General features: G+C 47.3%; 7 protein-coding genes across 7 annotated transcripts; 5 read left to right on the top strand and 2 right to left on the bottom strand.

The window, feature by feature from the left end:
• Positions 1–27: 27 nt before the first annotated feature.
• LY89DRAFT_119640 (uncharacterized protein) lies at positions 28–2440 on the bottom strand. Its single transcript, XM_018205136.1, has 2 exons — positions 2104–2440; positions 28–2042 (listed from the first exon to the last, which is right to left on the bottom strand). The coding sequence occupies exons 1-2, from the start codon at positions 2332–2334 to the stop codon at positions 138–140; spliced, it is 2136 nt and encodes a 711-aa protein (XP_018069050.1). The 5' UTR covers positions 2335–2440; the 3' UTR covers positions 28–137.
• A 554-nt stretch (positions 2441–2994) lies between these two features.
• On the top strand, positions 2995–4528 carry LY89DRAFT_671120 (uncharacterized protein; the record flags this gene model as incomplete). The annotated part of the gene is made up of 3 exons (XM_018213204.1): positions 2995–3189; positions 3238–3643; positions 3699–4528. 3 exons carry the CDS (start codon positions 2995–2997, stop codon positions 4526–4528), a joined length of 1431 nt encoding a protein of 476 aa, XP_018069051.1.
• A 423-nt stretch (positions 4529–4951) lies between these two features.
• Positions 4952–6545, top strand: LY89DRAFT_671121 (uncharacterized protein; the record flags this gene model as incomplete). The annotated part of the gene is made up of 5 exons (XM_018213205.1): positions 4952–5479; positions 5544–6035; positions 6100–6193; positions 6240–6455; positions 6487–6545. 5 exons carry the CDS (start codon positions 4952–4954, stop codon positions 6543–6545), a joined length of 1389 nt encoding a protein of 462 aa, XP_018069052.1.
• A 204-nt stretch (positions 6546–6749) lies between these two features.
• Positions 6750–7987, top strand: LY89DRAFT_589440 (Aldo/keto reductase; the record flags this gene model as incomplete). Its single annotated transcript, XM_018209535.1, has 4 exons — positions 6750–6923; positions 6986–7245; positions 7294–7704; positions 7756–7987. The coding sequence occupies 4 exons, from the start codon at positions 6750–6752 to the stop codon at positions 7985–7987; spliced, it is 1077 nt and encodes a 358-aa protein (XP_018069053.1).
• Positions 7988–8148: 161 nt separating this feature from the next.
• On the top strand, positions 8149–9380 carry LY89DRAFT_720181 (uncharacterized protein). The gene is made up of 4 exons (XM_018218547.1): positions 8149–8249; positions 8303–8540; positions 8592–9008; positions 9054–9380. Exons 2-4 carry the CDS (start codon positions 8367–8369, stop codon positions 9183–9185), a joined length of 723 nt encoding a protein of 240 aa, XP_018069054.1. The 5' UTR covers positions 8149–8249; positions 8303–8366; the 3' UTR covers positions 9186–9380.
• Positions 9381–9538: 158 nt separating this feature from the next.
• On the bottom strand, positions 9539–12070 carry LY89DRAFT_783791 (uncharacterized protein; the record flags this gene model as incomplete). The annotated part of the gene is made up of 5 exons (XM_018222723.1): positions 9539–11131; positions 11179–11490; positions 11542–11680; positions 11730–11973; positions 12022–12070. 5 exons carry the CDS (start codon positions 12068–12070, stop codon positions 9539–9541), a joined length of 2337 nt encoding a protein of 778 aa, XP_018069055.1.
• Positions 12071–12217: 147 nt separating this feature from the next.
• On the top strand, positions 12218–13593 carry LY89DRAFT_686368 (uncharacterized protein). The gene is made up of 3 exons (XM_018215269.1): positions 12218–12642; positions 12695–13035; positions 13086–13593. The coding sequence occupies exons 1-3, from the start codon at positions 12254–12256 to the stop codon at positions 13493–13495; spliced, it is 1140 nt and encodes a 379-aa protein (XP_018069056.1). The 5' UTR covers positions 12218–12253; the 3' UTR covers positions 13496–13593.
• Positions 13594–13869: the final 276 nt, after the last annotated feature.

The following is a 13869-nucleotide window of genomic DNA, read 5'->3' on the forward strand; positions in this document are numbered from 1 at the left end:
GGGTCACCAAGTCGAGAAAGTTGCTTGTGAGCCAAGGTGAATTCTGTATTGTCTCTTTCTCTTGAGGAGCTGATTGGCTTCGCTATCACCAGCTCGTTTGGGACCTAAAGTTCAGACGTAAGTACATATCCGGTTCGTTATTGGAGTGGAAGGCTTGTTGAACTTACAAACAAACAATCAAGGTACGATGTCGTAATCAAGCCTTTATCAAGGAGAGCGTCGATTTTCTCATATTCTTCGCCGATGTTATAGTCTGCATAATCTACAAACAAGTCGACTTGCTTCTGCTGCGCCTTATTCAGCGTTGAGACGTTTTCCTTCCATGCACGACGATCAATGTAATACCACGGGTAAGGCGCATTCAATATCGCAGAGGTTTCGAACTCAGGGTAACAGGCAGGAATTCTTCCGGTTGTCTTTGTGATGGCAACCACAGCCTCACAAAACTCTTCGGAGATAAGCCTGATGCTTTCTGTGGTGTAAAGATCCAATGGTTCTGAAGCTTGGAATTGTTGGGATTTTTCCTTCTTTGAAAGTGGTCCTGGTTTTGCATTCGAAATTTTCTTACAACATTCGAAGTCCTTATAAACTACGAATGAGAGATTTCCATGTCGCTCCTTATCTAGATTATCGAGATCGCTCTTGGAGACTGTCAATTTGCCCTTCAAATGCAGCTTTTTATCACCATGGTTGTTTTCGTCAAAGGCGGGGAAATCGGAATACACCAGAGGTCTGTCCGTTCTATGACATTTGACTCTGAACAGAATCTGGGAAACAGGGGATGGAGTTTTGATTTTTGGCTTTTTCGGCTTCTTCGTGACTGAAGCAGGCTCCTCAACGGCAGCCGAAGACTTTAAGGTCTTTAACAGAGATTCAAGCAAGGCATCATCAGCAGTGTCTGGGCCTGTCTTCAAAAGTTCGCAGATCTGAGCCCTCCAATTGATTGTATCGCTGGATCCACCAGGAACTTTGATTATGCCACTGCGCCGAGGTGGGCTGGGACTTCTGGGCTTCCTGGTAAGCTTCCGGGTCCAACTCTCTGGAGAAGATGACCTCTGTGGAGCGTTCCCAGATGACACAGGAATTTTGGACTTCTGACTTGACTTGTCGCTCTTCTTTTTGGAAGTACTGCCCCAAGTGGCCCACGGATCATCGCTCGTCTTCGACGCTGCCACCGACGGGTTTGATTCCGTAGAAGACCTGGAAAGACTCCTAGCCGTCTTCTTTCCTCTTTCTGATCCGGATTCTATTTCCACCACGCGGCGTGTAAAAGGGTTAACTCTTTGGGGCGATTTCTCCCTTTCTCTGTTGGGCCTAGTATAGGTGACCCTACTAGAACCCTCTGATCCCTCACTTATGTAATCCATACCTGTTCGAGGATAATAACCTCCCTGGGTAATTCTCTTATATGTAACAGATACACTTCTAGTAGCTGGGTTACGGGTATCTTTAGGTGCTTCAAAGACACGAGAGGGAGGGTGTGGTGGTAGAGAGACGGGCAGGCGGGGAGAATAGCCAAGAGCAGCAAGGGTGGTTGGACGGGGACGGATTTCGGAAGCAGGTGAATAATAGATAGGATCTGTCTTACTAGTCCTCTCATTAAACTCTCCCAAAGGGGGACGAGGAGGAGGAGAAGGAGGTGCCCCGGGACGTGAACTAGAAGAACGAGGAGGTTGAGGAGGTTGAGGAGCAGGACGAGTAGGACGACGAGGAGGAGCAGGAGGAGGAGGAGCCCTGGGACGTGAAGTAGAAGAACGAGGAGGGGGTGGTGGTTGCGGAGTAAAGCCTGAAAGACGACCGATCGGATCTGGGTCGTCGGCCCACTGAGGCGGATCAGGAACGGCTGGCAACCGATCAAAGCCGTAATTTGGCTTCTTCTCCCAACCTTCTTCCCAACCGTCGTCGGATTCTTCGGTGGTCTTTGTTGGCTGTTTTGATGGGGTAGTTTTAGCGGTAGAAGCAGCCTGAGGTTTGGGTTCTTCAATGGAAAACGGGCGTAAAGTATGTGGATCGTCCGGACCTTTGTCAGATGCGTTATCGTCCTAGTGCATCTTATTAGTGAACTACAACTACCTGAAGCAGTTATACTCAATGGCAAGGCACCTTGAATTGCGGCTGCTTTGTCAGGTCAGCTAGACCTTCTGCTTCCAAAGTCAATGCTTCCCTAGTCCGGTCTTGGGAGATTGTGTAATTGATGCGACTTCCCAGGGGATCTTGATTGACTGTTAAGTTGACGAGTTGGACATGAGCTGGTAGAATGGAGGTCCACTGTATAAGGTCCCCAATTGTTGGGGTATTCAACTTTCGACTTTTGTCACTCGTATCCTCTGGCATTAGCGATACCAGCAGTGTTGGGCGTCATACCCTTTGAATGGTAGAGAGCTGGAGAATAATTTGTGAAGAAGAAAAAGCGATTGCGATCGATTACGGTCAATTGAAGTGAGGCTGAGCGACTTCTTGCCCTTCCCGGTTCTTGCATATGACTTGCAGGGGACCTCGGTGAGCCTGCAGACTCCTGCTCTTGAACGAATCATTGAGCTCGGTGGCTGTGGCGGTGCCTGCAGGGTGAACCGTAAGCGCCGCAGAAGAATATACCTAGCGGAGAGCCTCGTCAACATGAGTATCGATTGCAGAAATCAAGAGAAGTTGTCGGTCGTACTCCAATGCAAAAATCTGGAATATTTGTGAGCAGTGCCGAAGACTTGTAGAGGTGGTCTGCTTAAACACCGAGGACGATATTCGAGTCTTTTTGGCCACCACTCGATGTCCGAATTGTTGCATCCCTCAGCATCGCGATTCGTTCGTGGCTGGTATTTAGGGACAACCGCTGAAAGGTTAGCTTTTTTCTTCCCGCGTCCATTCTTGGGGATAATCTGACGAGAGTCATGAAGCGCGGATGATGTTGCAAGAGATGCTTTCTTGAGATCTACGAAAATATTCAACGATAAATTCACAGATGACAAGAGCAGAACATGGCTCAGCGGTCACCAGTCAATGGAAGAGGTTCAACAAGCTGTACTTTCCGCCAAGCGATTGTACGACACTCGATCAAAGCACGCGGATGCTAAGAGATGGCTGCGCAAATTTTCAAAAGGTATTATGTATTATGCAGTCATCTTGGACACTCTATCACAACATCATCCGGAATATGTCTCTCTCGCTTGGGGTGCCATGAAGTTCATTTTCATAGTGAGCAATTCCTGCAATATTGGAATAGAACAATCTGACCGCATGAAGGGAGTTATTAATCATGAGCAGCTCGTTGTGGAGCTCTCCAAAGCGCTCTGCTCTATGGCCGATGCATTACCGAGCGCCCAGTTGAAAAATGTTCTCTACCCCACAGAGCAAATGAAACAAGCAGTAGCAGTTTTGTACTCACACATTCTTGAAATTCTTCAGCGAGCGGCTGAGTGGTATCGAGGCGGCAAGATCAAGCACTTACTAGGATCCATAGCCCGACCATGGTCTTTGCACTTTAGTGACTTAGTCGAAGACCTATCGATTGCAGCAAAAAAAGTAGACGAGCTCGCAATCGGTGCCAGCATGGCAGAACAGCGAGACATGCACCTGGAACAGCAAGAATTACGACTGGAACAAAGAAAGACACACGCTCTTCTTGAGGAATTGAAAAGGATAACGGAAGGTAGGCAAAGATTAGACATCTCTTCGTGGCTTTCAATGCTTACGAATTTCTGCAGAGTATCAAAAATTGAGCCTTGTTGCACACCTAAATACCAACCAGAGAGTATGTGACATGCAATTTTCGCAGATCATGACCTTCATGGCAACAAGCACGGAGTGTCTACCGAGCCCTGAGGTCAGTCGAAAGCAATATCAGGCTAGGCGAAATAGCAGGCAATTCAAAAAAGGATATGGAAGTTTGAAGAACCCTGTATGCACGCGTACGCTTCAAAGCTGGGCGGACACAAAGCACTCCTCAACGATAAATGTCTGTGGCTCTTTCGTAACTCGTCACGAAGCACAAGACTTTGCTGTTGATGCGATTGACTTCATCGCCCAGAGCCAAGCACCTCTTGTCTGGATTCTCAATATCCACGAAGGTCGAGCGAACTCAGACATTATGCTGAGTGACGTCCTCAAAGCTCTGATTTTGCAGATTCTGAAAATGAATCACACTATGCTCACGGAACGATCTTTGAGCTTGAGTGCTGCTCGATTTCAGAGTGCAACGACAGATGCAGAATGGATTGCGCTTCTGGGTACAGTGCTCGAAGGTCTCCCATATGTATATATGATCATCGATACAGAGGTCGTTGGCAATCAGTATGCAAAGTGGTCAGAGACTTTTAACATGCTGTTCGATGAGCTGAGATCAAGAAACATTGGAAACATCATCAAGGTCGCACTTGTCTGGTATCGTCAAAAGCCCGCAGATTTGGCTGGCGTTGACAAAACTATTAAGATCAGAGCTTCAGCGCCCTCAGGACGGCGGCCGATGGCAGTTTCGAATTGGCGCTCTCGGAAAGGACCACAAGCAAGATTGAGAGGTCTCAAGCTCTCGCATTGATCGAGTTCCCTGAAGGCATGTCTATTTCAGATGGTTCTTCTGTCCTTGCATGTGGTCAGAAGTATGGAGAGGGTCGGGTCGCTCGAGGAGTTGCGTCGGATTATCTTGAAGGAAAGAAGGAGGAGGGAGAGAGAGAAGTCGATCGCTGTCGCAGCCGAAATCTGGCCCTGGCCCAAACACTTTTGATGACATAATAAAGAGAATACCCACTATACCTAGCATCGCGATGAATAATGATCATTTGCAATAAGAAGTCAATTCCACCTTTCTAATGAATTCCGATACGATGTTGTTGCTTGGGCGGAGGTGGACGACAGGGTGTGGAGTTTTGGCTTGGCTGCGGAGTTTGCACGAATGCTGACCCCCGCCTGCAATCGCTGCGTAATCTGGTTGACACTGTGCTCTGAAGCAATTGAGGACACCATGGCGTTTCCGAACAATGACATCCCAGCTTCGAGGCAGAAGAGCTGTAACAGTTGTGTGCAGTCGAAGAGGCGATGCGACCGTCAAACACCAGTGTGCAATCGGTGCGTGGAGAAGAAGAGACTCTGTGTCTACGGCAAGGAGCCGAGTCTGTATTCGAGGGTAAGCGGGGACATTGATACAGACGCAAACCCCGACACAGCTCTTGAGATGGAAGGACTAGTATTTGCAAGTTCAAACTCCGCCGCCTCCCCATTTCCAGCAGACCTATCGCTGCATGTGGATAACTTCTCCGTCGAGCGATCGTCCATGGATGATGTCTCAGAGCCCATCATAAGCACTATGTTCGATACCGCTAGCAATTTCCAAACTGACATAGATCGCTTGATGGAACTGGTGGGCGGAGATGACGCTGAAGCTGGTGGTCAATGGCTATTCCAGCCTGATCAGCAGATCACGATTGTGCGCCCGAGCACGCCAGCGGATGAAGAGATCAATCGGTCTTACGAGCAGATGGGCGGTCTATGCGTAAGCGATCAAAATCTATACGGTCTTCATACATGCATGTACCATGATCTAACCAGGTTTCTAGGAACGGTATGAGCCGTGGCAGTTGTATGACCCCAAAACGCCAGTCCACTACCTTGTGAACCGCATCAAGGGCTTTACAACTGATATTGCTACCCACAACGCTGCACCGTTCATGCATCGGTACCTATACAGGGAACACATGCCCCCTTGTATTCTGTCTTGCTTCAGTACCAGCGTGCTCTATGCAAATCGGACACCTGCGAATACTGCAACTGTCCTCAGGGCTCTGCAGCAGAGTGTGAGGGAACTCCTGGCCGCAGAATCACAGAGAGCCATGAATACGCCAACAGAAAAGCTTGCTAGAACACAAGCCTTATTCTTGTATCAAGTGATCAGATTGTTTGATGGCGACATCGCTTTGCGAGTTCAGGCCGAGAAGGACATTGCCTTACTAGAATCATGGCTGGGAGAATTGTGTAAAGTCAGAGAGAATTTGGGATACTCATTGGACATTGAAGGATCTAGAAGGGAGGAGCCACCAAAGGAGTGGGAAGTGAGTTGTCATCTCATCTGCGTTGTCCTGAGGTATGTTTACTTGCTAACCTCTTTACCAACAGAGATGGATTTTTGCGGAGTCTGTAAGAAGAACAGTCATTATAGCATACTCAGTCATAACACTCTACGGAATGATGAAGGATACATACACAACTGGTGAGCACTCTCTTTGCCGTTGCAGCTCTTGACTAAATCGGAATAGACGACATCGGACCTTGGACCTATGTTCACCGCTGGACCCTTTCGCGTCATTTGTGGGAAGCAGAATCATCGTTTACCTTCTTTCGGATGTGGCAAGAAAAGCCGCATTTTGTTATCAACAATTATTCCTTTGAAAATTTTGTCAAGCATGGAAGAGGTGACGACGTAGACGAATTTGCTGAAATCATGCTGAATGCGCAAGTCGCCTGGAACCCTTGTAATGTTTTACATGGCTGATATATTATTAGTTACATGGGCATTGATGAGACGAAAGAGTTTCTTAGCCGCAAATGATTTCAAGTTGTAAGACCCTCTCTCCCAAGTGGATTTCATGCCACTCCGCTGCGGATCTTGGACAGCGGAGTTTCCGACTGAGGGTTTTTTCGGAATGAGAGGCCTATAAGAGAAGCTCCCGCAACTTGTGCATCTATGGAATCAGCTTCAATTCGATTATACTCTACAAAGTCAGCCTTAAAACAACATTTCTGTCATGACATCTTCAACTTCTACCATGCGTCCTCTGGGTAAAAATGGCCCATTAGTGCCCCGCATTGGCTTTGGAACGATGGGAATGGGCTTTCCTTGCTCTCGAACAACAGCTCCAATTCCTGATCCTGAAAGACTTGCTCTTCTTGATCGGGCTTACGAACTTGGATGTACCTTCTGGGACATGAGCGATTTCTACGTAAGCTAAGCTCTCCGATAGAGCCATTGCACAGATTTTCTAACTCGAGATCTTGCATCTAGGGTGATGCAGAAGACATCGTTGGCAAGTGGATTGCCTTGAATCCGGAGAAGCGTAAGGACATTTTCCTTGCCACAAAGTTTGGCGCCATTCGGTTGCCTGAAGGCTTCGGCTTCCGTGGTGATGCGGCCTATGTGCCTATTGCGTGCGAGCAGAGCCTTAAACGCCTCGGTGTCGAGACTATTGACCTTTTGTACCCGCACCGTCTGGACGGCTCCACCCCCGTTGAACTTCTGATAGCCGAGCTGGTCAAACTGAAGGAGTGAGTCTCATTTTAATTACGATGTACCACGATCTAACAAATTCTCAGCCAAGGCAAGATCCGGCACATAGGCCTCTCTGAAGTTTCCTCAGCCACTCTCCGACGAGCACATGCAGTCCATCCCATCGCTTGTGTACAAATGGAGTACAGTATTTTCTGCACCGAAATAGAGTCTCCAGAACACAACCTGCTCGCCACCTGTCGCGAGCTTGGCGTTGCCACGGTTGCGTACTCGCCCTTCTCGCGCGGCTTGCTGAGTGGTGGCGTTCAAGGACCTGACGATTTCGAAGATGGAGACATCCGCAAATTCTATCCACGCTTCTCCCGAGAGAACTTTCCCAAGAATATGGAGCTCGTTGCGGCAATCAGTAAGATTGCGTCTAAGAAAGGGGTAACTGTTGGTCAAGTAGCCCTGGCTTGGCTTTTGAATCAGGGAGACGACATATTCCCGATCCCTGGGTCAGTCTTTTGGAAAGTTTGGTCAAGGAAATAGCTGACGAACATTTTCAGGACTATCAATCCTAAGTACATCGAGGAGAACTTTGCAGCTACGCATGTGGTTCTTACTCCTAAAGAGTCTCAGCACATCCGCGAATTGGTGGAAAAGGCTTCAGTGTTTGGAGACAGGTGGCCTGAAGGCCATGGGCTTGGCTTGTTTGCTGGTACTCCTCCCCTTGATGGTTGGAAAGAAGAGAAGAAAGAGGTAACTGTTCTTGGCCAAGTTATTGCAGACAAGAAGTAATGTGTGATCGTAAGCCCGAGATAGTCTCACCAAGTAGCTAAACAGCTTATCTCATAATTTTAAGCAGCATCATCTCTTCATACCTGCTTATCGAGAGAAGTGATGTGGGAAAGTAATCGGTCTCTGCCGGCTAATCCTCGGAATTAATACCTTTCCCGCGCCCTTCCAATGACATGCTGAGCCTCTCTTTCGCGCCCTTCAATAAAGTCTCGAAGACTACCAGAATTGACAGACAATCTAGACAAGTTAGGATTCGATCTTGGTAAGTCCCTGGCATGTAGAGTACCTCCCGTCCTGAAATACTAATCAAATAAGATTAAGCGGGATAAGACTCCAACATCAAACCTAGGCTTCTCCTTTCTCCTACCGGACAACAAAAATGTCTTCCACTTCGATTAAAAAGCCCCATGTGTTACTAATTCCATGGGATCCAACTTCCCCTAAACATGTCGAACGTTTAGTACAGCAACGCATCGCCTGCGGATGGGACCACGAAGCCGTCGAAAGCTGGCGAGCAACTCAAGAAAGCGGAGAATTCAACCTCCAATGGATCGTAAATATTCACCTCCCCCATGCCTCTCAAATCTAAGGCTTTCTCCTCCAGGTTCTCGACTCTTCAGATGTAGAAACAAATGCCAGACTGTTGAAGCATGCTGAGACGTTTCCTCAAGAAAAAGAACCGCTTCTCGATTCCGCTCTTTCATTTGGTGGGAAACCACGAAGCGTTCCTTCGCCACAGAGATCATTTGTTCCGGTCGGACACGTTTCTCTAGGTCCAGTGTCCCAACAGAACTTGAAAGCTGGATATGTAAAGAATGAAGAGGGAATGTATTGGATCGGGGTATTCTACGTCTCACGTGCTCTCCAAGGAAGCCGGTTGGGAAGCGCAGCTATGGATACCGTTGAGAACATTGCGATATCACCACCGTTGAACGCAAAGGTTCTAGGTCTAAATGCTATCAACAAAGTGGAACCCGGAAGAGAGGAGAAGTATAAGGCTCTTGGGTTGACGATTCCTCCTGTAAGTGGCTAGGGGGTAAAGAAAGAATGTGCTAATGATGGTTAGTTCTCGAATCAGGAGTGGTATGAGAGGAGAGGGTATCAGGTCTTCAACAACGTGGAAAAGTTGTTTGCGAAAGTTGACTCAACGGACAAAACGTGGACCTGGGACGCCGTGTTCTTGAAAAAGTATATATGATGCGCCAAGTGTTACATGAATCTAAATACTTTTATTTGCCGTCCATAGAGGTATAGAATGTTTTCAGGTTTTCAAGTCTTAGAATCGTCGGAAGTTACATGGGCGGCAGTCGTGATGAGACACTTTTGAATAGGAGCCTTAGTATTTAAGTCTCCTGAGTCGAAGGTAAAAATATCGGAAATGGAATGAGATACTCTTAATCATTTGATACCTATGCATGTCTCCACACGCAACGAACAGCTTACGTTTCGGAGCGAACATACCACGGTAATTCGAGATATGCGTCAGGACACAAGGACAGCCTTATTCTGGAGCTCCCTCTGTTAGAATGTCTTATCACAGGTATCATCTCTTCATTCAGCACGATCACCTTGTTTGCCCAAGTCTCTCCTGACTCGCCATACTCGGGAACCTATTCCCCTGCCCCCAGACCCATCCAGTTGTTCCACCCAAGGAACATTCTCGAAGTTATATCCAGGGCGGCTTTGATACCCTGTGTTCTTCTGAGTATCTGTTCCTTCGATCTTCATCTCGTCCTCATCCTCATCCTCGTCATCGTCGTCAAGTATCATGCCATCATTATCATCATCTGCCCTTTCTCTATTCGTCTTCAGCAAAAGCTCTTCGGTGTAGGCCCAGCCCGGGGTATCAAGTTTTCCGCTAACGAGTATAATTGGCTTCCCTGCCTCATTTATGTCTTGTATAACATTGGGAGAGATAGGTGTAAGAACTTGTAATCGACGCCGAGTGACGTCGATTCCTCGAACCAGCGCAAGGCCGATGCTGTGCGAGTATTGTGGGTTTATGGTAATGGGATTTGCTGGGTTGAAATAAGGTATGGCTTCCTTCGGTGTCGATACGATAAGAGGTCTATGAATCTGCCGTGGCCGAAACGAGTCTTCCTCAAGCTCTCCCATGCCGGAATCTTCGGCCAATGGAGACCACTGTTTGTTTGGCTCAGCATGTTGATCCTCCGTTCCATCTTGTCGTGTTTCCGACCACCCTGGGATGGCTGCCATATCATCTATCACGACTACAGCTACCAAAGATCCGTTGATAGTATCCACAAGTAGTTCTGGCGGGGGCTGTTCTCCATAACACATAACACCAAGAATCCCTGCATTTTCACTGGAATAGCTAATTTCCCAAGGAGGTATAGAAGTCAGAGGTTGTCCAAACCAAGATAAAATGCCGCTACTAGGTGAGTTCAGATGGAAATAGGACAGGTACTGCATCGTTCTAAGATGCGCGGCCGTTCTAGTCGTGTACTCGCTAAGCTGAGATGGCACTATCGTGATTGGTGTCAGCTTAGCTACATCTTTCAGACTACTAACAACTTCCGGCGGGCCATCCAGGGACATATAGATGATGCTACTGGGTTTCGCTCTTGTGACTAGTTCCACTAGGATCTCGAGACCAGTACCTAGGACCCAGCCAGGAGTGTTTATGATCAATGGACAGCCCGGTACAGTCAATTGTAGATTCTGGTAATGAGAAATGAGGTTCCAAGCGCATGCCATATAGTGCTTCGTATCCATCGATGGTGATAGTGCCGCTATAGAATGCGAGTGTATAATTCGACTGTTGGTGCCTGGCACAGGATGCACAAATGGCGGCCCAAAGTTTGGTTCGTGGATATGGAGAAGAGCCAGTTGTCCAGGAGGCGAGTACTCTGGCTGACCGGGGTCAATGTCTAGCAAAGCTACGCCTGTCTGTTTTTCCTGTATGGCAGTTTCGAAAGCATCAGCACGTGAGAGCAGAAGCTTGTTGGTAAGCAGCTTTGCAAAGGTTGACTTTCCAGATGATTTAGGCCCGCAAATCATGATAACTGGTGGTTTGGTGTCGACGGGACGGATCGAGCTTTTAGCTAAGACCGCGTTCCATTCTGGGGCAGAGATTATTGGTTGGACATAGGTCCGCTGAGAACTGTCTGGAGAAGAAAATAACTGCTGAGGCGTTAGAGCGTATACTTTGGCACATGGAAAGTTCATACAATTTGAAACGAGCTTATCGTGGAGTTCTGAGGTAGATCCTTGAATGGCGCACCCAGAGAAGTAAGGTTCTGGTTTCCCAGATTGGCGAACAGAGGGGACAGTGCTCCTAACGTCTCCAGGCCAGATTTGTATTGGCATAGAACAATCTCAGCATCGTCTATTTCTGTAGCTGAGCATCGGATAACAGGCAAAGAATGAGATGACAGTGCAAAGACCGGGTATGAAGCCTTTGAAGCTTGCAGAATGCATCCCATTAATGTGACTTGGCCTTTCCTAACTGACAGCTCGTACTGTCCGAGGACAACTAAACGCTTTTGACTTTAGTATACAATCATCCTAAGAGAATTGAGAATTATCCTCACCTCTCCTGGAGCAAGCTTGATGCGTAGGGTTCCACCTTCGAGCTCTTTGAAACTACTTTTGCTCGGTCTGAATGAGGATAAAGTAGTTACAGGGCGTTCAACAGGTACTTCTCGTGACTCAGCACGTGATTCGATGCTTCTTTGAATATCAATTTAGATGTCTGTCGTTGATACGGCAAAAGACATACGAAGATGACTGTCCAGTTTCAATCTCAATCTCCTCATTGCTAGTGGTTGCTTCGGATTGTTTTGATTTGAGAAGCACACTCTCATCAAGATCTCGACTTTGCGCTTGGACTAAAGTGTCGTTCCGAATGGACGGAGTATTATCATTTGAATCATTGGCTTGTGAATCTTCGCTTTGTCCATTTTGACCTCTCGGGCTGCTTTCAGTGCTCTGCAGAGCTTTTCTTGCAGCAAATGCACTTAACTCTAAATATTGTCAGTAATAAAGACAGAAACATGGGGAAAATATCATACGCGGTGACTTCGAAGGCACCTCCAGCTTCCTTCTCTTGCTTGAAGACATTTTAGTAAAGTGATGATGCTCTGGTGAATGTCTTGACCTCAAAATGGCAGGAAGCTGTGCTGCGGGAAGTTTTAGGCCGAGGTTCTGCCGAGCCGTCAAAAAAAAGTTCTTGATGACAGGGTTCAAAAAACATCGAACTCTGAAAGACTGCACACAGCGAACTTCACGACGCTCGCAATCAACATGCCGTCTGCGAAAGCTTCCTTGAAGGCTATGGCCAAGGATGCGAAAAGCAAGAAGACACCTGCAACCCCAAAAAAGACGACCAAGCAAACCTCAGTTCCTGCGCCAACAAACTTCAAAAGCACAGAATATATTCAAGAAAGCGACGAGGAAGAGGACGATGAGGAGACAAAATCAGAGACCGAATCCGATAGCGATAATGACTCGTTACCTGCAAACCCTGCCGACGTTACGAAGAACACCAATGGCAAACTCCCAGCTCCATCAGGAAGCAGCAGCTCCAGTGACAACGAAAGCAGCAGCGACGAGAGCAGCGGCGCCGAGAGCAGTGGCGAGGACGAGCACAGTGACAGCTCTCGTAGAGCCACTGTAGAGCCAGAGCCTACAAAGTAGGTACTTGAGACAAATCACATCATTCCGATCTATGCTTACCCATACCAGGCAACGTTCCGCAGAGTCAAGCGCAAGGAGAGTTGCATTCGACAAACCCCCTACATACAAACCTCCTACCGGCTTTGAAACTGTGTCGATAAGTGACCAGTCCACAGCTTCTCAAATTCTTAAGAAGTCGAATTTGAGAGAGAAGCAACTTTGGTACTTCACGGCGCCTGCATCTATTCCCGTTTCTTCGATCGAGCAGATGTCCGTGGCGGATGTGGATGGTGGTAAAACAATACTTAGCCATGATGGGACCGACTACGGATTTGTCCAGGATCCAACGGGCGAAAAGGCTTATACTACAATGTTTATACCGAACAGCTCGGAGGATGCATATCTCATTGGTAGGACAATATCCTAAGCTCCTCGAAACCAAATATTGACTCTAGTGTAGCTTCGAAATCCATTGATCGTGTTTTGCATCTTCAACAAACTATCAACATCCCCGGCATGAACGACGCTGATGCGAGTCTCCCACTATCTTCGCGAGCAACTGTCCCAGCTACGAAGCCGGTACGTCAACAGCCAACAGGTTTGAAAATGCGTTTTCGCCCTATCGGATTCGGAGCAGGGAAAATGGGGACGATCGGATCCACTTCTGGAGACAGTAGTGCAGATGGCGCATCTGATGAGGAAATGGAAGACGCCCCTGCCGCATTCCGTCGCCCTGTCTCGGAAGAATCAGATGGAGAGATGGAAGAAGTGCCTCCAACATCTTCTAAGTCAAAGCGCAAAGAAAAGGACAAGACAGCAAAGTCAAAATCATCTCCACTAAAGCGAAAGCATGGGGGCAGAGGACATTGAAGATGGTATGCAGGCGTTGGGTCTTATTGCTTTGTTTTAATAAGCTATATATTTAGCTGAGTTATGATGATACCCTCACGAAAATTAAAATGATAGAGTTTGATCCACCGCCTATGGTAAAGATACCATGCAACATGATCAGAATTGTGAATTCGAGAATAAGTCTAATATGTTCCATTATATTTCAATATGTATAAGTTGGTAAGTCTACCAAGTTTACTCAAATACCTACATTCTGTCGAAGTTCTTGATCATTTCAATAATCGTTACCGGGTCCTGAATACATCTTACTACAGACGCAGCAAACTGAAATCAATGTACAAGATGACATGAGTGATGATCAACAACTATGAAGCCTTTTTAACAGATCCGAC

Source organism: Mollisia scopiformis (assembly GCF_001500285.1).
Source record: "Mollisia scopiformis unplaced genomic scaffold LY89scaffold_16, whole genome shotgun sequence".
NCBI classification, from domain to species: Eukaryota; Fungi; Ascomycota; class Leotiomycetes; order Helotiales; family Mollisiaceae; genus Mollisia; species Mollisia scopiformis.

Coding starts and splice junctions, on each gene's coding strand:
- LY89DRAFT_119640 (XM_018205136.1), bottom strand. CDS start 2,334: ATGCCAGAGGATACGAGTGACAAAAGTCGAAAGTTGAATACCCCAACA. Junction 2,043..2,103: donor CAAAGCAGCCGCAATTCAAG/GTGCCTTGCCAT, acceptor AAGATGCACTAG/GACGATAACGCATCTGACAA.
- LY89DRAFT_720181 (XM_018218547.1), top strand. CDS start 8,367: ATGTCTTCCACTTCGATTAAAAAGCCCCATGTGTTACTAATTCCATGG. Junction 8,541..8,591: donor AATTCAACCTCCAATGGATC/GTAAATATTCAC, acceptor TTTCTCCTCCAG/GTTCTCGACTCTTCAGATGT. Junction 9,009..9,053: donor TTGGGTTGACGATTCCTCCT/GTAAGTGGCTAG, acceptor AATGATGGTTAG/TTCTCGAATCAGGAGTGGTA.
- LY89DRAFT_686368 (XM_018215269.1), top strand. CDS start 12,254: ATGCCGTCTGCGAAAGCTTCCTTGAAGGCTATGGCCAAGGATGCGAAA. Junction 12,643..12,694: donor GTAGAGCCAGAGCCTACAAA/GTAGGTACTTGA, acceptor TACCCATACCAG/GCAACGTTCCGCAGAGTCAA. Junction 13,036..13,085: donor GGAGGATGCATATCTCATTG/GTAGGACAATAT, acceptor ACTCTAGTGTAG/CTTCGAAATCCATTGATCGT.